A 12,305-nucleotide genomic window follows, 5' to 3' on the forward strand; every position below is an offset into this window, starting at 1 on the left:
TTGTGCAAGGGCAATTGCCAAAAAGCAAGAGACCCAGCCAGGGTAACATTCCTTCAACAATCTTCTTCCCTAAGTGTCTTCCACTGACCACGATGACCTCTCCCTACTGGTCTCAGTCCCCACTACGCATTTCTTTACTGAGTATCTGAGCAAGAAAGATTCTAGCTAAAAAACCACATTTCTTTTTTCTGACATATTTCAACACATGGTCTTCAAAGTTCTTGGAAGCCCTCCTCACAGTGCAATCCACAGCATCTGTGTCAATACGGACCAGGATTGCAAAGCTCCACAGAGGATCAGCGTTGCCTGGGGTTACTTAGTCTGGAACAAATCCTCTCCTCCCTAAGTTAACCACTTGTACTCTGTCATGTGCACTGGTCTTAAGCTTCATTTATATATTAATCTTTCCCACCTTCTTGTGTCTCCAAGAACACCAGCTCTTTGTACCTCCTTTTCTGTCATCAAGATGGGAAGACCCACATCTTTTGCTTTTAAAGGTATTTTTCACCTCTGAGTATCCTGGTGCCACCTTTCCAGGACATGCTGGGCTACACAAAGCCCAGTTTCTCTTTGCAACTGTGAGGAGAAGGTCTGAAGCCAGTTTGTTTGGCCCATAAAGTGTCTCAGCCTTAAGACCTTGTAGGGTCCAATCCTGTCCTATGGGACTCAGATCTGCTGGCCATTCCTTGAGACAAAACACCGGGATTGGTGAATCTTGGCTTTGAGAATGATTATCCTGAATTCAATCTATTTTTCCATTGAAGATATCACTGAAACGGATGCATCAAAATTAAGCTACCCCCACTTTACATTTCAGTGCAAAACTGAAGAAAAACTCATTAGTGACAACAAATAGCTTTGATTCAGTCCTTAGGGCACAATAAGAAGTCACCAATAAGAAGGTAGTTTTATGGTTTCATGACCTAAGCATCTTCCCTCCTTTAGCATAATTATTTCTTAATAACTAAGCACTGTTTTTTCCTCTAGGGCCTCAAATGAACAACATTAAACTTTCAAAAAAATCACCTGTTTGTGAAGAACGCCACCCACGGGAAACTTCTGTTGTGAGTCTCTACAAACACGCTCTGTGCAAAGAGATTTGGGCAGCAGCTGTGCTGTAAAACAGAGTATTTGAATTAGAAACAGTGAAATACCTCGCCATTGGTGGAAGAACTTATTTTGTGTCAGATATTTGTCACTAGTAAAGGTAGATGCTTCCTTCCCCTTTCCAGCCCACACAGAATCTCTATTACTCAGTGCCACTGCCACTTATTTTTGCAGTAACCATGTCTCTCTAAAGTATTATCTCCACCATATTGTGAAAGTGCTTTTGCCTAGGAAAACCAAGTTCTTTTATCAAGCTGTCCTCCAGAAATTTATACTGAGAATTCATCTTGGATTCCAGATGCACCACAAATAATCAGCATGTGACAGATTTATCTCGCTGTCAGCCAGGGGAGCAGTGCTAAGGAGCAAGCAATAGGTTAAATGATCGCACACAGTTAAATGATCACATGTGTTGGCAAAGAGATAGGAGACATGAAAGGTAATTTCAATGCACGTAGGAACACGTGTACAGTCACGGATGCAGAGGAAAAGTTTCAGCAAGATGCACTGCTAATCCTAACACCATCTTACCTCTGCAACAAAGAGCAGCTTAAACACACGCAAGGATTTTTCTCTAAGATACATATTCATGCCAATCAAGAGAAGTTACTTGCAGAGCACATGCAGACGTGTCTACGAAACATTCATGTTGGAGGTACCTGGTAACTCACTACCATTTCTCAGCAAGTCAAAATGGGGGGAGTTAGCGAATAAATACACGGTGTGACAGACCACTTTCTGAACCTATGACTGAAGGGTAGAGAAGCTTCCTACAAGATCACACCACTTACCTTAAAGTCAGCTCAAGCTAGAATTTACAATGGTCTGTGAACCAAAAAGCGAGGCTAGGAGAAGGCTTGCGCTTCAACGAAATGTACCACTTGCTCTCTGGATCCCCTAAAAAGGCTGTTTGAAAATTCAGGAGAAAGACTTCACCCACTCCTGGGGATTATTTCACTCAGGAATGTAACACTGCCAAAAACTACGGCCAGTACATATCCTGTATCATCTTATGGAGGCACTAACAACCGACTCAAGTTCTGTCACTTCAGTGTTGGGAGCATGACACAGCCTGCCTTGTCATGCACCTACCACATACATGGTTCATGCACAAAAACTTTCCAGTGTATGCAAATACATAATTTATTTAAGCTAAGACAACTATGAGAACACACGTAACTTCTTACTTACATTAAGAAAACGACCCACATTTCCTTCTCTTGTGGCATCCAGTACATAAATATTTTCTTCGCTAGCATTCTTCCCAAGTGTCCTGTCACCATCAGCCTCCTCACAAAATGTGTCCTGTTTCAACTGCCTGTGATTTTCCTCTCTGCGGTCAGTTTTTAGTGGTTCATTTTTGGATGGCCTCATAACACTCGCGCCATCCGGCACACCTGACTTGCTACAATCAACATCCTGAAGACTCTTCTTTTTGCATTCCGCACTGTCCACACCAGAAGACTCAGTTTGTCCAATTTCTGTCGGATGTTCTTCCTTCTGCTGCTGAGCGCATTCTGTCAATGGACACTTAAGTTATTTTTCAAGTTCATTTTAAGGCTGAAGCCTTTCCCTTGTTTGGCCCTGAACTCTTACTCCTCCTCCTCTGCTTTGTCCTCCAAATTGTACGCAGCTTCCTTGCTATTTCCAAGGCTGTAACACAACTGCCCTTTTCCATGCATCTCATCAATCCTCCCACAAATGACTTGCGTCCCCCTGTGGTGCCTAAAGCACTTGCTCAAGTCTCCTGTGAACAACCTAAGCCTCTTGTTCTCAAATCCCACTCCAGCTTGACTTGTCCCACACCGCATTTTATAATTTTCAACCTTAATTCCTGAGAGAATCACAAACTGTAATTAAGACAGAAACAAGATGCACATGCAAACAGCAATCAGTTCCACACTGCCTCTCCAGCCTGAGGTCCCCCCCACCCCTGCATTACATCCTGTTCAATTTTTGTTGACTGGAACACCTACTGGGTGTGACACAGTACGATCTGCAACACTGACTTTGCCACAATTGCCCTATATTTGAAAAGCTGCTGCCGGGACTGTTCAACATGTCCCAGGATCAACTTTGCAGGTAAAACATCGCCCTGTACCAGTTAACACATTGTATTATGCAAGGCAGTGATCATCTCTGTACCACTGACTTCTCTTAAGATAGACTAAGCGTTACTCAGAAAACATCATTCTGCTCTGAAAACAGGCCTGCCCACTTCCAAAGATCACTTTGTGCATTTTAAGTTTATCACTTGATGGGACACATACCAAGAGTGCAGCATTTAAAGCTCTGCAAACCTACTTTCTTTTCTGTTCTTTGTTCCTCTGGTTAGTTTTGTTTTGCTTGACTGATGAATCTGAGAACTGTGATCTTCATCTGACCTGGCACTGTGTACCAGTGTATCAATTTCCTTTAAAGAGAAGAAAAGGCAATGAAAAGGCTGTGATGTATTGTTGCTGTATGTAACTCTGGGTCAACACAGGGTAGCGAGTTGTTTTTAGGACTCTAGGTTTAAAGTTTCAAACCTACTGTAATGCATAGCTATGGCTGAGTTTCAAAAGTTCATACCTTTACTGCAATGCACCATTTATCTAAAATTCAAATTATCCTTCAGAATAACCTGGAAGGAGCTCCCTGCTCAATAAAACATTTAAGTAAGTGCCTAAATCCTAACAATTTCACCAGAATTTAAACATGTTTCTGTAAGTCGCTGAACCAAAGCCCACACATGCTTTTTACACAGTTCCAACAAAATGAACAGATGTGGCTGGATTACTCCACTCCCACTACAAAAAGCCAATCAATTACGGGAGCTCCAGAATGGACAGCACTGCCAGACGTCAGCACGAGCATCCCACACTCATTAACTGACTGCAGTGAAGCCAATGAAACCTACAGAGTAAGTTTACTTCGGTTTCCCTCCTTAGCACATATTTGCAGGCAACACTTACACTTAGAATCTTCCCAACTGTGTCACTGCGTGAGAAAACTGCCTCCAACTCTTGTGATTTTTTTCTCTCCCTGCTATGTCATTAATTGGGAGGACATCACAAAAATATTATCGCTCTGACCCCTAACTCTGCAGTCATATACAACTGGGGTGGAGGGGGAGAATGATTTCTTAAGACTCTCAAGACTGGAGTGAAGGGTGGAGAAGGGAAGGCTGTGAGAGTCATTAGTGCTGGTCTCAGAAACACGTTGATAATAGAGAAGGGATGGGCTATAGCTTCCAGCTTGCCAGCTGAGCTCACAGCGTGACACAATCTCACGAAGAAAGATCATTAGGACTATATAAATGTGTAAGATGAAAAGGTCAAAATTAACATACCTATTCAGAAGAGCGAAAAATGAATATATTAAAGCCACTTATTACCATTTTCAGCTGGCGATTATGAAAAACAACTGTTCTAGTTCCAGGCCTTCTTGCGGGTTCAATACTTAAATTTCTTGGATGACCCCTGTACAAAAAGGTCAAAAGGAAATCATGAAAGACAAAAAGGCCTGTAAGCAATTCACACAACACACATTTCTCTCTCTCAAGTTCATCGAGAATGCACCAGAGCCTGCAGTCTGGTCTCACCCCAGGTTCTGTGACTATTTTGCCTTTAAGAACTGAGGACCTAGTTAGGTTCTCCATAGTATTTGCAAACAAACAGCTGGTAATATTTCTTTGAGAGATCAGCATCTGCTTTTACATCCTTTCCCAGTAAAAACCAAATTCCCTGTTGTTTTACTATGATTCTACCAGATCATCTCAACAGAGAGCACCTACAGAGTTTTACTTTTTTCCTGCTATCACTTTTAAGCTTTGACAGTGCAGCTTTCACACAGGAAAGCAAATATATTGTGGGGTCAGGGGATAGAGCTGAAGACAGGCAATATAAGGCAGATATAGAAAAGACTCTCCTCACTCTTTCATAGGAGAAGGCTGAGGAAGGATGGGAAGCAGTATCTGGCATATACATTCAAAATACCTAAAATCATATTCATTTGGATTATGTTCAGAGTAGAAAACAAACATCAGTTTCAAAACTAATCTTAATATCTGTACAATGTCTAGCAATAAATAACAGCCCTTATTAAAAAAAATCAACATAAAACCATTTGTATCCATTTTCATGTCACAAAAGTCATGGTACTTTGGGCGACTGCCAGTGGCAACAAATGGTACTCTTTAAGGCTCTAAGATTTAAACCTTTTTAGATTCAAAAGGTGTGTAGCCACAAGAATTCGTGACATTATTACATGACTGCATTGTTTGTCCTTTTAACAGCATTCTCCTTGAGTGAATATGTTAAGCTTAGCACACTGATGTCCTTTCAAAGGTTTCTCAGTTCAGCTTGATTGTCCTTTTTTAAAAGGAAGAATAACAGTATTTGTGTCTGTCATATTTTCTAGACAGCCCCCATGTGAAACATTTTTATTCTCTGGAAAATGAATTTATGAGATTTAAGGTAGCTGCACAGTAAATGTAGCTTTAAAGCTGTGCATCTCTGCAATTTTTAGTAACAGCACTTAGCAGAAGTAAAATCTAGCTGATGGCTGATAATTATGTAATTTGCAAAATTATGAATTCATTAGGTTTCCAAATACACTGAAATTTAAGTGGCAGTATACCAGCAGATATTTTTTTAAAGTTTCCATTTGCACTTTGCTGGTGCTTCCTAAAGATCCACAAGAATCTTCCACTACGAGATGAGCAAGAATTTGCAATCATTTACAGGCAGTATAAAGAAAGTGTTTACAAAGTCACACGGCAGCACAACGAACAAAGTTTAAGGAAATAAGCTCACACCTTCCTTCAGAAAAGACTACAGCAAGTTATTGGCAGAGTGACGTGGTTATTTTGCAGTAATTTTATTTTTAGTAATCCTGATAGGCTATCACAACCTGACTGTACAATGAAAACAGGACCAGAACTTTTGCATAATTCACTGCAAAAGTGAGGTGTTGTCAGCCTCCTGATGGGAAAGGTTACGACTCCTAGTAGGAAAGGTTGTGTTACAAAGAACAAGAGATTTAGAGACTGGGAGAAAAGGAGAGGGCAGTTAGTGGCTAATTTGTTATCAAATCCTTAAGTGTCATGAAGTATCTTTGAATCATATATCTCAAGTATCTTTCATTAATTAATCAGTATGCTAATTTGAAAGAATGTCCTGGACAGATTAAGTACACCCTGTGGATGAACTGGATTTCTAAAAAAAAGCCAAGTGGTACACACAGTAAGTAAAACCAATATAGAGGAGAAACCCTATTCCACCAGAATAAATAATCAAGAATTTAAAAAGTTGAGAAAGAAAAGAACCCCAAAACACTGTTAGCTGAGGACATTCAGTTCTACCCTAAGTTTTAAAAAGGACTTTCTAGAATAGCAGAATACTAGTTTTGTTATGCTTAAGCTTGCTTTGGTAAACTTACAGGGTTGATTTATTTTTATCATCCACAGTCTGAGACAAAGATTCCTGCTTCTCAGAAATGTCATTTTTGCCAGTCTGCGCTAGTTTTAGCACAGAGTCCGAACAAGCAGTGCTGAGTTTTCTTTTTTTGGAAAAAAAGCCATGGTTTCTCTCATCATTCACAGCACTTTTCTCTTTCAGCTCTTGACCAGTATCTCCCAATGCCTGAACTTCAGATCTGCTCATTAGTCTGCCTGGAAGAAAAGGGGTTTTTTGTCAAAATTGTTTGCTAAGATGGTTCACACTCACTATTGCCATTCAAACTTGCATAAAACAAATACAAGAACATTATTTGGGAAAGCAAAATATGAATGCATTTCTACTGAAGGAAACCTTGCCCTGGCATAGGATGTGCAGACCTGTGAGTGGAAAAAATCAACAGTCTGAGACAGGCTTTGCTCCAGCGTGTTTTGACTGTCTGGCACCATGACATCGCAGGGTTGTTCAAGGTTCTTCTGTCCCTTTGATCGTCTTGCAAGATTGTACCGACTCACTTCCCTTCCAACCCCGTATTTCCCACTTTGGTTTGCAAAAAAGCTCCAGGGCACAAGCTGCAGAAGAGGGAGAATTATGCTACAGGTGCCCTTTTGTTACCTGAGTAAGTACAAACAAACGTCCCCTTGTCGATATCATCCAGGCAGCGGACACCCCAACCTTTCTTCTCTGTGTTGAACACTTGCAGCCTGACCTGAATGCCATGCTGTACAACTCTGTTCTGACACATCATCTTGTCACACCTGCACAACACACTACACTCATAAATTCTGTCAAGAGAAAGCAAAACAAAACACAATATGAAAGAAGGCATTACCAAAACAAAGCTGCTGTTCTTCATTTCCCTCCATCAATTAAGGCAGTTGACTGAAACAATAAAGACTCTGGCTAAAACGGATTGTGCAGCAAGCTCAGGACTTTCTCGACTGCTGACTCATCAACTTTTAAAAGTCTCACAGCCAGATTTTGTCATAAGGAGACAGGAAAAATAAATGCTACCTTTGTATTTTACAGGAGTTAATCACACAGAAGCAAAAACCCCTGTGAAGCATCTCATTCTCTGGTGGAACAGATTTTAGCAAAAACAATCTGCCTGGGCTTCACTGTAGCTGTCATGAGCTTTAGGATTTAACAAAATTTTCACAATCATGCTTTTTTTTTTTTCAGTTGCTTCTAGGTTCACTGGCAGCTTTAATTCTGCACGTTAACCACAAACTAGTATCACACAGCAGCAAAGGACTGAAAGGGGCTCCCTAAGCCTGTGAGTTCAGCCCTTGGCCACTGCAGAAAACTACGGAGCACAATTCCCCTCCTCAACACATGAGGTTACCGGCACCTTCCCCAGGTCAAAGATTAATCCCTGGGAGCTGGAGTAAGAGAAAGGGCAAGGACTCTTTCTCTTATTACTCAAGTCACTTTAACTAGTTTTTACCATCCTGATCTGTAAATTTGTGACTAAATGTTTCACTAATCCAGAACCCGCAGTTACTTCAGCTCTGTAGCACTTAGGCTACAGGATTAAAATAAGAGCACACAAATAAAATAACAGTCAATAGCTCAGTCTTTCTTACCCACTAGGAACAGGTCCCTCCAGTCTTTTGTAACAGTATCCATGGGATGTTTTACTACTTGAGAGAGAAATTTCACTACAGCCTTTGGCAGTCAGCTGTAGGCATGCACATTTTGACCTAAAAAATAACAGCAGAACATCTCAGAATGTATTTGAGGCAGCGTAAATCACACATAAATCTAGGTAATTTATGTACTTGACTATACACACACATTTTTATACGACCTCCTGGTGTTCTATGATTTTTATATGTGCTTGTAACCCCTCTCCCTCCTTTTAATCCATAAGGCCATTTCAGGCACCCTGCCCTTCTCTTTGCCTCTTGTGTGGCTGTGCATGCTTTACAGTAATCATGTTCTCTCCACCCCAACCCCACTCTTTTGCCAAGCTCCTTAAAAGGCACATACAAACAGCTGAAGTACGACAGAAATTTACTATAAACAGGACACTGCCAAATGTACTAACTGAATTCAATGAGCATCACCTGTTCTGGCACAGCATACTGGCCTGTTTGCCACTACTTCATTACCTTCCCCTCCCTCCCTTGCCCCCAGGAAGTGAAGAATTTCACGCTGCAGAGTGGAGAACTCAAGCAATAATGCTGGTCTTCACTGTCTCATGCCATGACAACTCCAAAGACCCACAGCACGCGTGCAAACAGCAACAGACCAAATCCTGAACCCCTAAACTGCACAACAACAGCATCTCAACTCTTGGGGGAGTTCAATGTAAAGGAGCAGCATGCTACATGCTTGCTGTTCCCCACCACTCAGATGAAGCTAAATAAATGAATAACTAAATAACTGAAACTTTGTTATACTGGGCTGTGATTTTAAGCTTTTGTTGGGTCACGGGCAATTATACTGCACACCAGCACATGCAGCTGCCTGAGCTATCAAGAATGCAGAACGGATTAACCACCAAGTAACACCTACAGGCAGAGATCAGGTCAAAGACCAACACCCTTCAAGCAACCAGACAAACTTATTAGCCAACTCACGTAGGTTAAGTGTGGCAGGTTCCCACAGAGTATTACATAGCCCGGAGTTCCCGGGCATTAGAAGAAGACAATAACGAGCAGGACCCCTGGAATGGCTCAGAACACAAACGTGTTCTGCGACCGGGGGGTTTCATAGCTTCTGTTCAGACAGGGGGAAGGATGGAAGGTAGAGGTTGTGATTGGAGATGTTTCTTCCTCTGCCCTCAGCAGCCTTCTAAATTTCAAACAATCTGAAATCTCTCCAGGCTGTCCCATCCCTGGGATACAATCCCACAACAGGAGCTGCAGCAGAAGTTGTCACACAGGATCCTTCCCTGCCTGCCAGGAAAATAAGCCTTTTCTCCGCTGGCACAAGACTCTCTCCCTTCCCCACTCTTTTCCCAAAGCCACGAGATCTGCTTGCCAGCTCCACCCGCAGGAGAAGCACTGCCAGTTTGGGAAGAAAGGGAAAGGAACACAATAATCCACCTGTTGAGCGCTTCCTTCCCTACAACAGAGGCTGGATGGGTAGGAGCACCCAAGTTCTGGAGAAGACAAAGACACAGCGGTGTCAGTCAACACAGAACACAGCACAAGACAATGACCACAGACATTCTGACAGCGTCGTTTTTTCGCTATTTAGCACTGTTTGGTCCCGCATGCCTTCACATTTACACCACCACTCTACTTCGAGGCATCACGTGTCACTTCTCTGGGGATTAATTCGATTTTTCTCCCTACCTATCAATGCAGCCGTCCGTGCAGTCACATGAATCAACAAACATGCTGGAGAAATTGTTGAGACAATATCCACGCGGCCATGACGCCCTCCGATATTTGAAATAAGGCAGTCTTGCGCGGTCAAGATCGTTACAGAAGGAAACGGGTACAGACTCGGCTCCGTTGCTAATATCGACATCAAACACGAGGGGTTCAGGGTTTGCAGTGTTCCTGCCCAACAGGACGTATGTGTTGAAGGAAAAGTGATCGACAAATAAGAAATTGCACTCCGTTTCAAACAAATAATTTTGCACGTCTTGAAAGCTTCTCAGACTTCGACCGCAAGGAGCTTTATAGTTCACATCCAGGGACTTTGAAAGGCAGTCTGCTTTTGCGTGGCGTCTTTGGAAGTGAAACAGGATCGGTATTTTGAGAGGATTTTCACCCTTGTAGGAGCCCCCTGTTCTGCTGGCAAGACATGCACTAGAGCACTTGTGGTTCTGATACTGCAGGTTTAAAGCTACATCTTGAATTTTAGTAGACGTTTCTTTACTCCCTGAACCTGTTTTTTCTGATTCCTCCTTTTTGCTATTTGGAATTAAAAAGAAAAAAAGGAGAGATAGTAGCATCTTAGACAATCAGTAAGATTTTTTTTTTAGGGGCTCAATATCATTAGTGCAGGAAAGAAACAGGCCATTGCTAGAAGACCAAGGGTTTCACTAAATCACTGTTCACATTGTGTTACTGTCCTAACACCACATGAAGACATATTCAGTGGCATACAAAAAAAAAAAAAGGGGGGAACAGCTTCTTCCCAGAAAGAACATACATACTAAAACACAGAAAGGACAGAAAAAGAAGAAAAAAAATAAAGAACAATATCTTTACTCCCATCTTCTAAATCAGAACCTGGTGCTAAATACTGAAAGGCTAAGTGATGTGCCTGATAATCTGCACAGTCTGGGAAAATCTGAGAACTGAACTCAGAAATTGTCAAGTTCTAACCCTGATAAACTTCGGAATGCTTATGGATCTTTAATCACAACCTCTTGCCCTGTTTTATTCTGCAACATTCTGTGGTAAATTAGAAAAATCTACTCAGAACCTTAGGTTTTCCATGTATATACAATATTTACAATTTGAAAACAGACAGGATTCAAAACTATGTTTAAAATGTTGACTTTAGAAATACAAGAGAGAGGTTAAAATCTCTCTCAAATGCACTAAATAGTACGTTAAATAAGGAGCTGAAATAAAACACTGAATATACTGACCTGTGAGCATCTTCTACAGAGTTTGCAGTGTTGTCATCTGTAAGAAGATGCTGCAGTTCAGGTTTGGCTTCTTGTACGCCAACTCTGTCAAACTCATCACTTACTGAAAAAAAACCAGAATGCAAGCACAAACTTCAGTAATCCGCATTTCAATTTAGAATCAAATTTACTTCAGTGATGAAAGAGATAATTGCTGAAATACATTAAAAGCAATGTGTTGCTGTGAACTACAGCTGACAAAGAGTACGCTAGCAAGTGCCCTACTAAAAAAGTCAGCTGTTTCTGATAACTTACACAAAAGTCATGCATTTGCATATACATGTGCAAGTGAGCAGCTAGCTGACATGACACACACTCTCTCTTCTGCTCCCCTTCTCCCTCCCTCTCTCCTTCCCTTCCCACAAAGGGGAAACACTTGGTGTGCAGTGACAAACTTGAGGCAGAAAGGCATCATGAAGATTTACCCTTTTTCACAGATCAGCAGGTGATTTAAACATTAAAATCTTCCACGCAGCTATCAAAGTAGTTGGAGATAAGACACTTAAGGAACACATACACAGATTTCTCTTTGTTATTTGAGGTCAAAGGATGCCAGGGCATTACAGTGAGCAGAATCCTGCACGAGATAGCTTTTCTTGCAGACAGATCAGCTTCATCAGGGCTTAGGAGTTCAAACTCTCTTCACTGGGTACAAGCCATGGACACACACGCACACAAACCACAAATGTACAAATATACAAACCCAGGTGAAAGTTCATGGTCCAGTACCTGAAGAAACTAACAATCACATTTTTTTTTCCCTTGTAATGCTAACAGGCTCCTCAGATCTCTTTTATCATTTTCAAGGAAGGGAAACAAGTTCCTGATGAGTAAACCAAGGCAAATTAAATCCACATACCAAGTAAATACAATCAAGATGCACATACCATTTGTCAAGGTTAAGAGATCACCAAGATTAGCTTCATTCACCAGCGCCCAAGCCTGCCAGCATTCTAGGCAAAAATCAGACCAAAACAGATAAAAGGTGTAATTTAAGTAACGATGATAACAGGGACAATGAAGATAGGGAAACCAAGGTGTAAGCCCTCCAGAGAGACTTGTTTCCTCACTATACTAATCCAGAGCATTGCAGGACTAATACTTCTGGAAACCTTTGGCACCAGACTCCTTAACAGCCAGATCTATGAGTTACAGTAGAATTA

The 12,305-nt window shown here is 41.5% G+C and overlaps 1 protein-coding gene across 1 annotated transcript in view; it reads right to left on the reverse strand.

The window, feature by feature from the left end:
* SETDB2 (SET domain, bifurcated 2) overlaps window positions 1–12,095 on the reverse strand; it is a gene marked incomplete at its 5' end in the record, with an annotated part of 13,097 nt that extends 1,002 nt beyond the window's left edge. Inside the window, 10 exons of the mRNA XM_009877736.1 lie at window positions 1,027–1,115; window positions 2,299–2,624; window positions 3,412–3,520; window positions 4,484–4,568; window positions 6,529–6,760; window positions 7,161–7,330; window positions 8,132–8,248; window positions 9,851–10,417; window positions 11,104–11,206; window positions 12,030–12,095. Coding sequence (XP_009876038.1) covers window positions 1,027–1,115; window positions 2,299–2,624; window positions 3,412–3,520; window positions 4,484–4,568; window positions 6,529–6,760; window positions 7,161–7,330; window positions 8,132–8,248; window positions 9,851–10,417; window positions 11,104–11,206; window positions 12,030–12,095 — 1,864 coding nt within the window. The remainder of the gene's footprint in view (window positions 1–1,026; window positions 1,116–2,298; window positions 2,625–3,411; window positions 3,521–4,483; window positions 4,569–6,528; window positions 6,761–7,160; window positions 7,331–8,131; window positions 8,249–9,850; window positions 10,418–11,103; window positions 11,207–12,029) is intronic.
* Between the last annotated feature and the right edge of the window lie 210 nt (window positions 12,096–12,305).

The sequence above is a fragment of the Apaloderma vittatum genome, unplaced genomic scaffold (assembly GCF_000703405.1).
Source record: "Apaloderma vittatum isolate BGI_N311 unplaced genomic scaffold, ASM70340v1 scaffold22731, whole genome shotgun sequence".
Classification (NCBI taxonomy): domain Eukaryota; kingdom Metazoa; phylum Chordata; class Aves; order Trogoniformes; family Trogonidae; genus Apaloderma; species Apaloderma vittatum.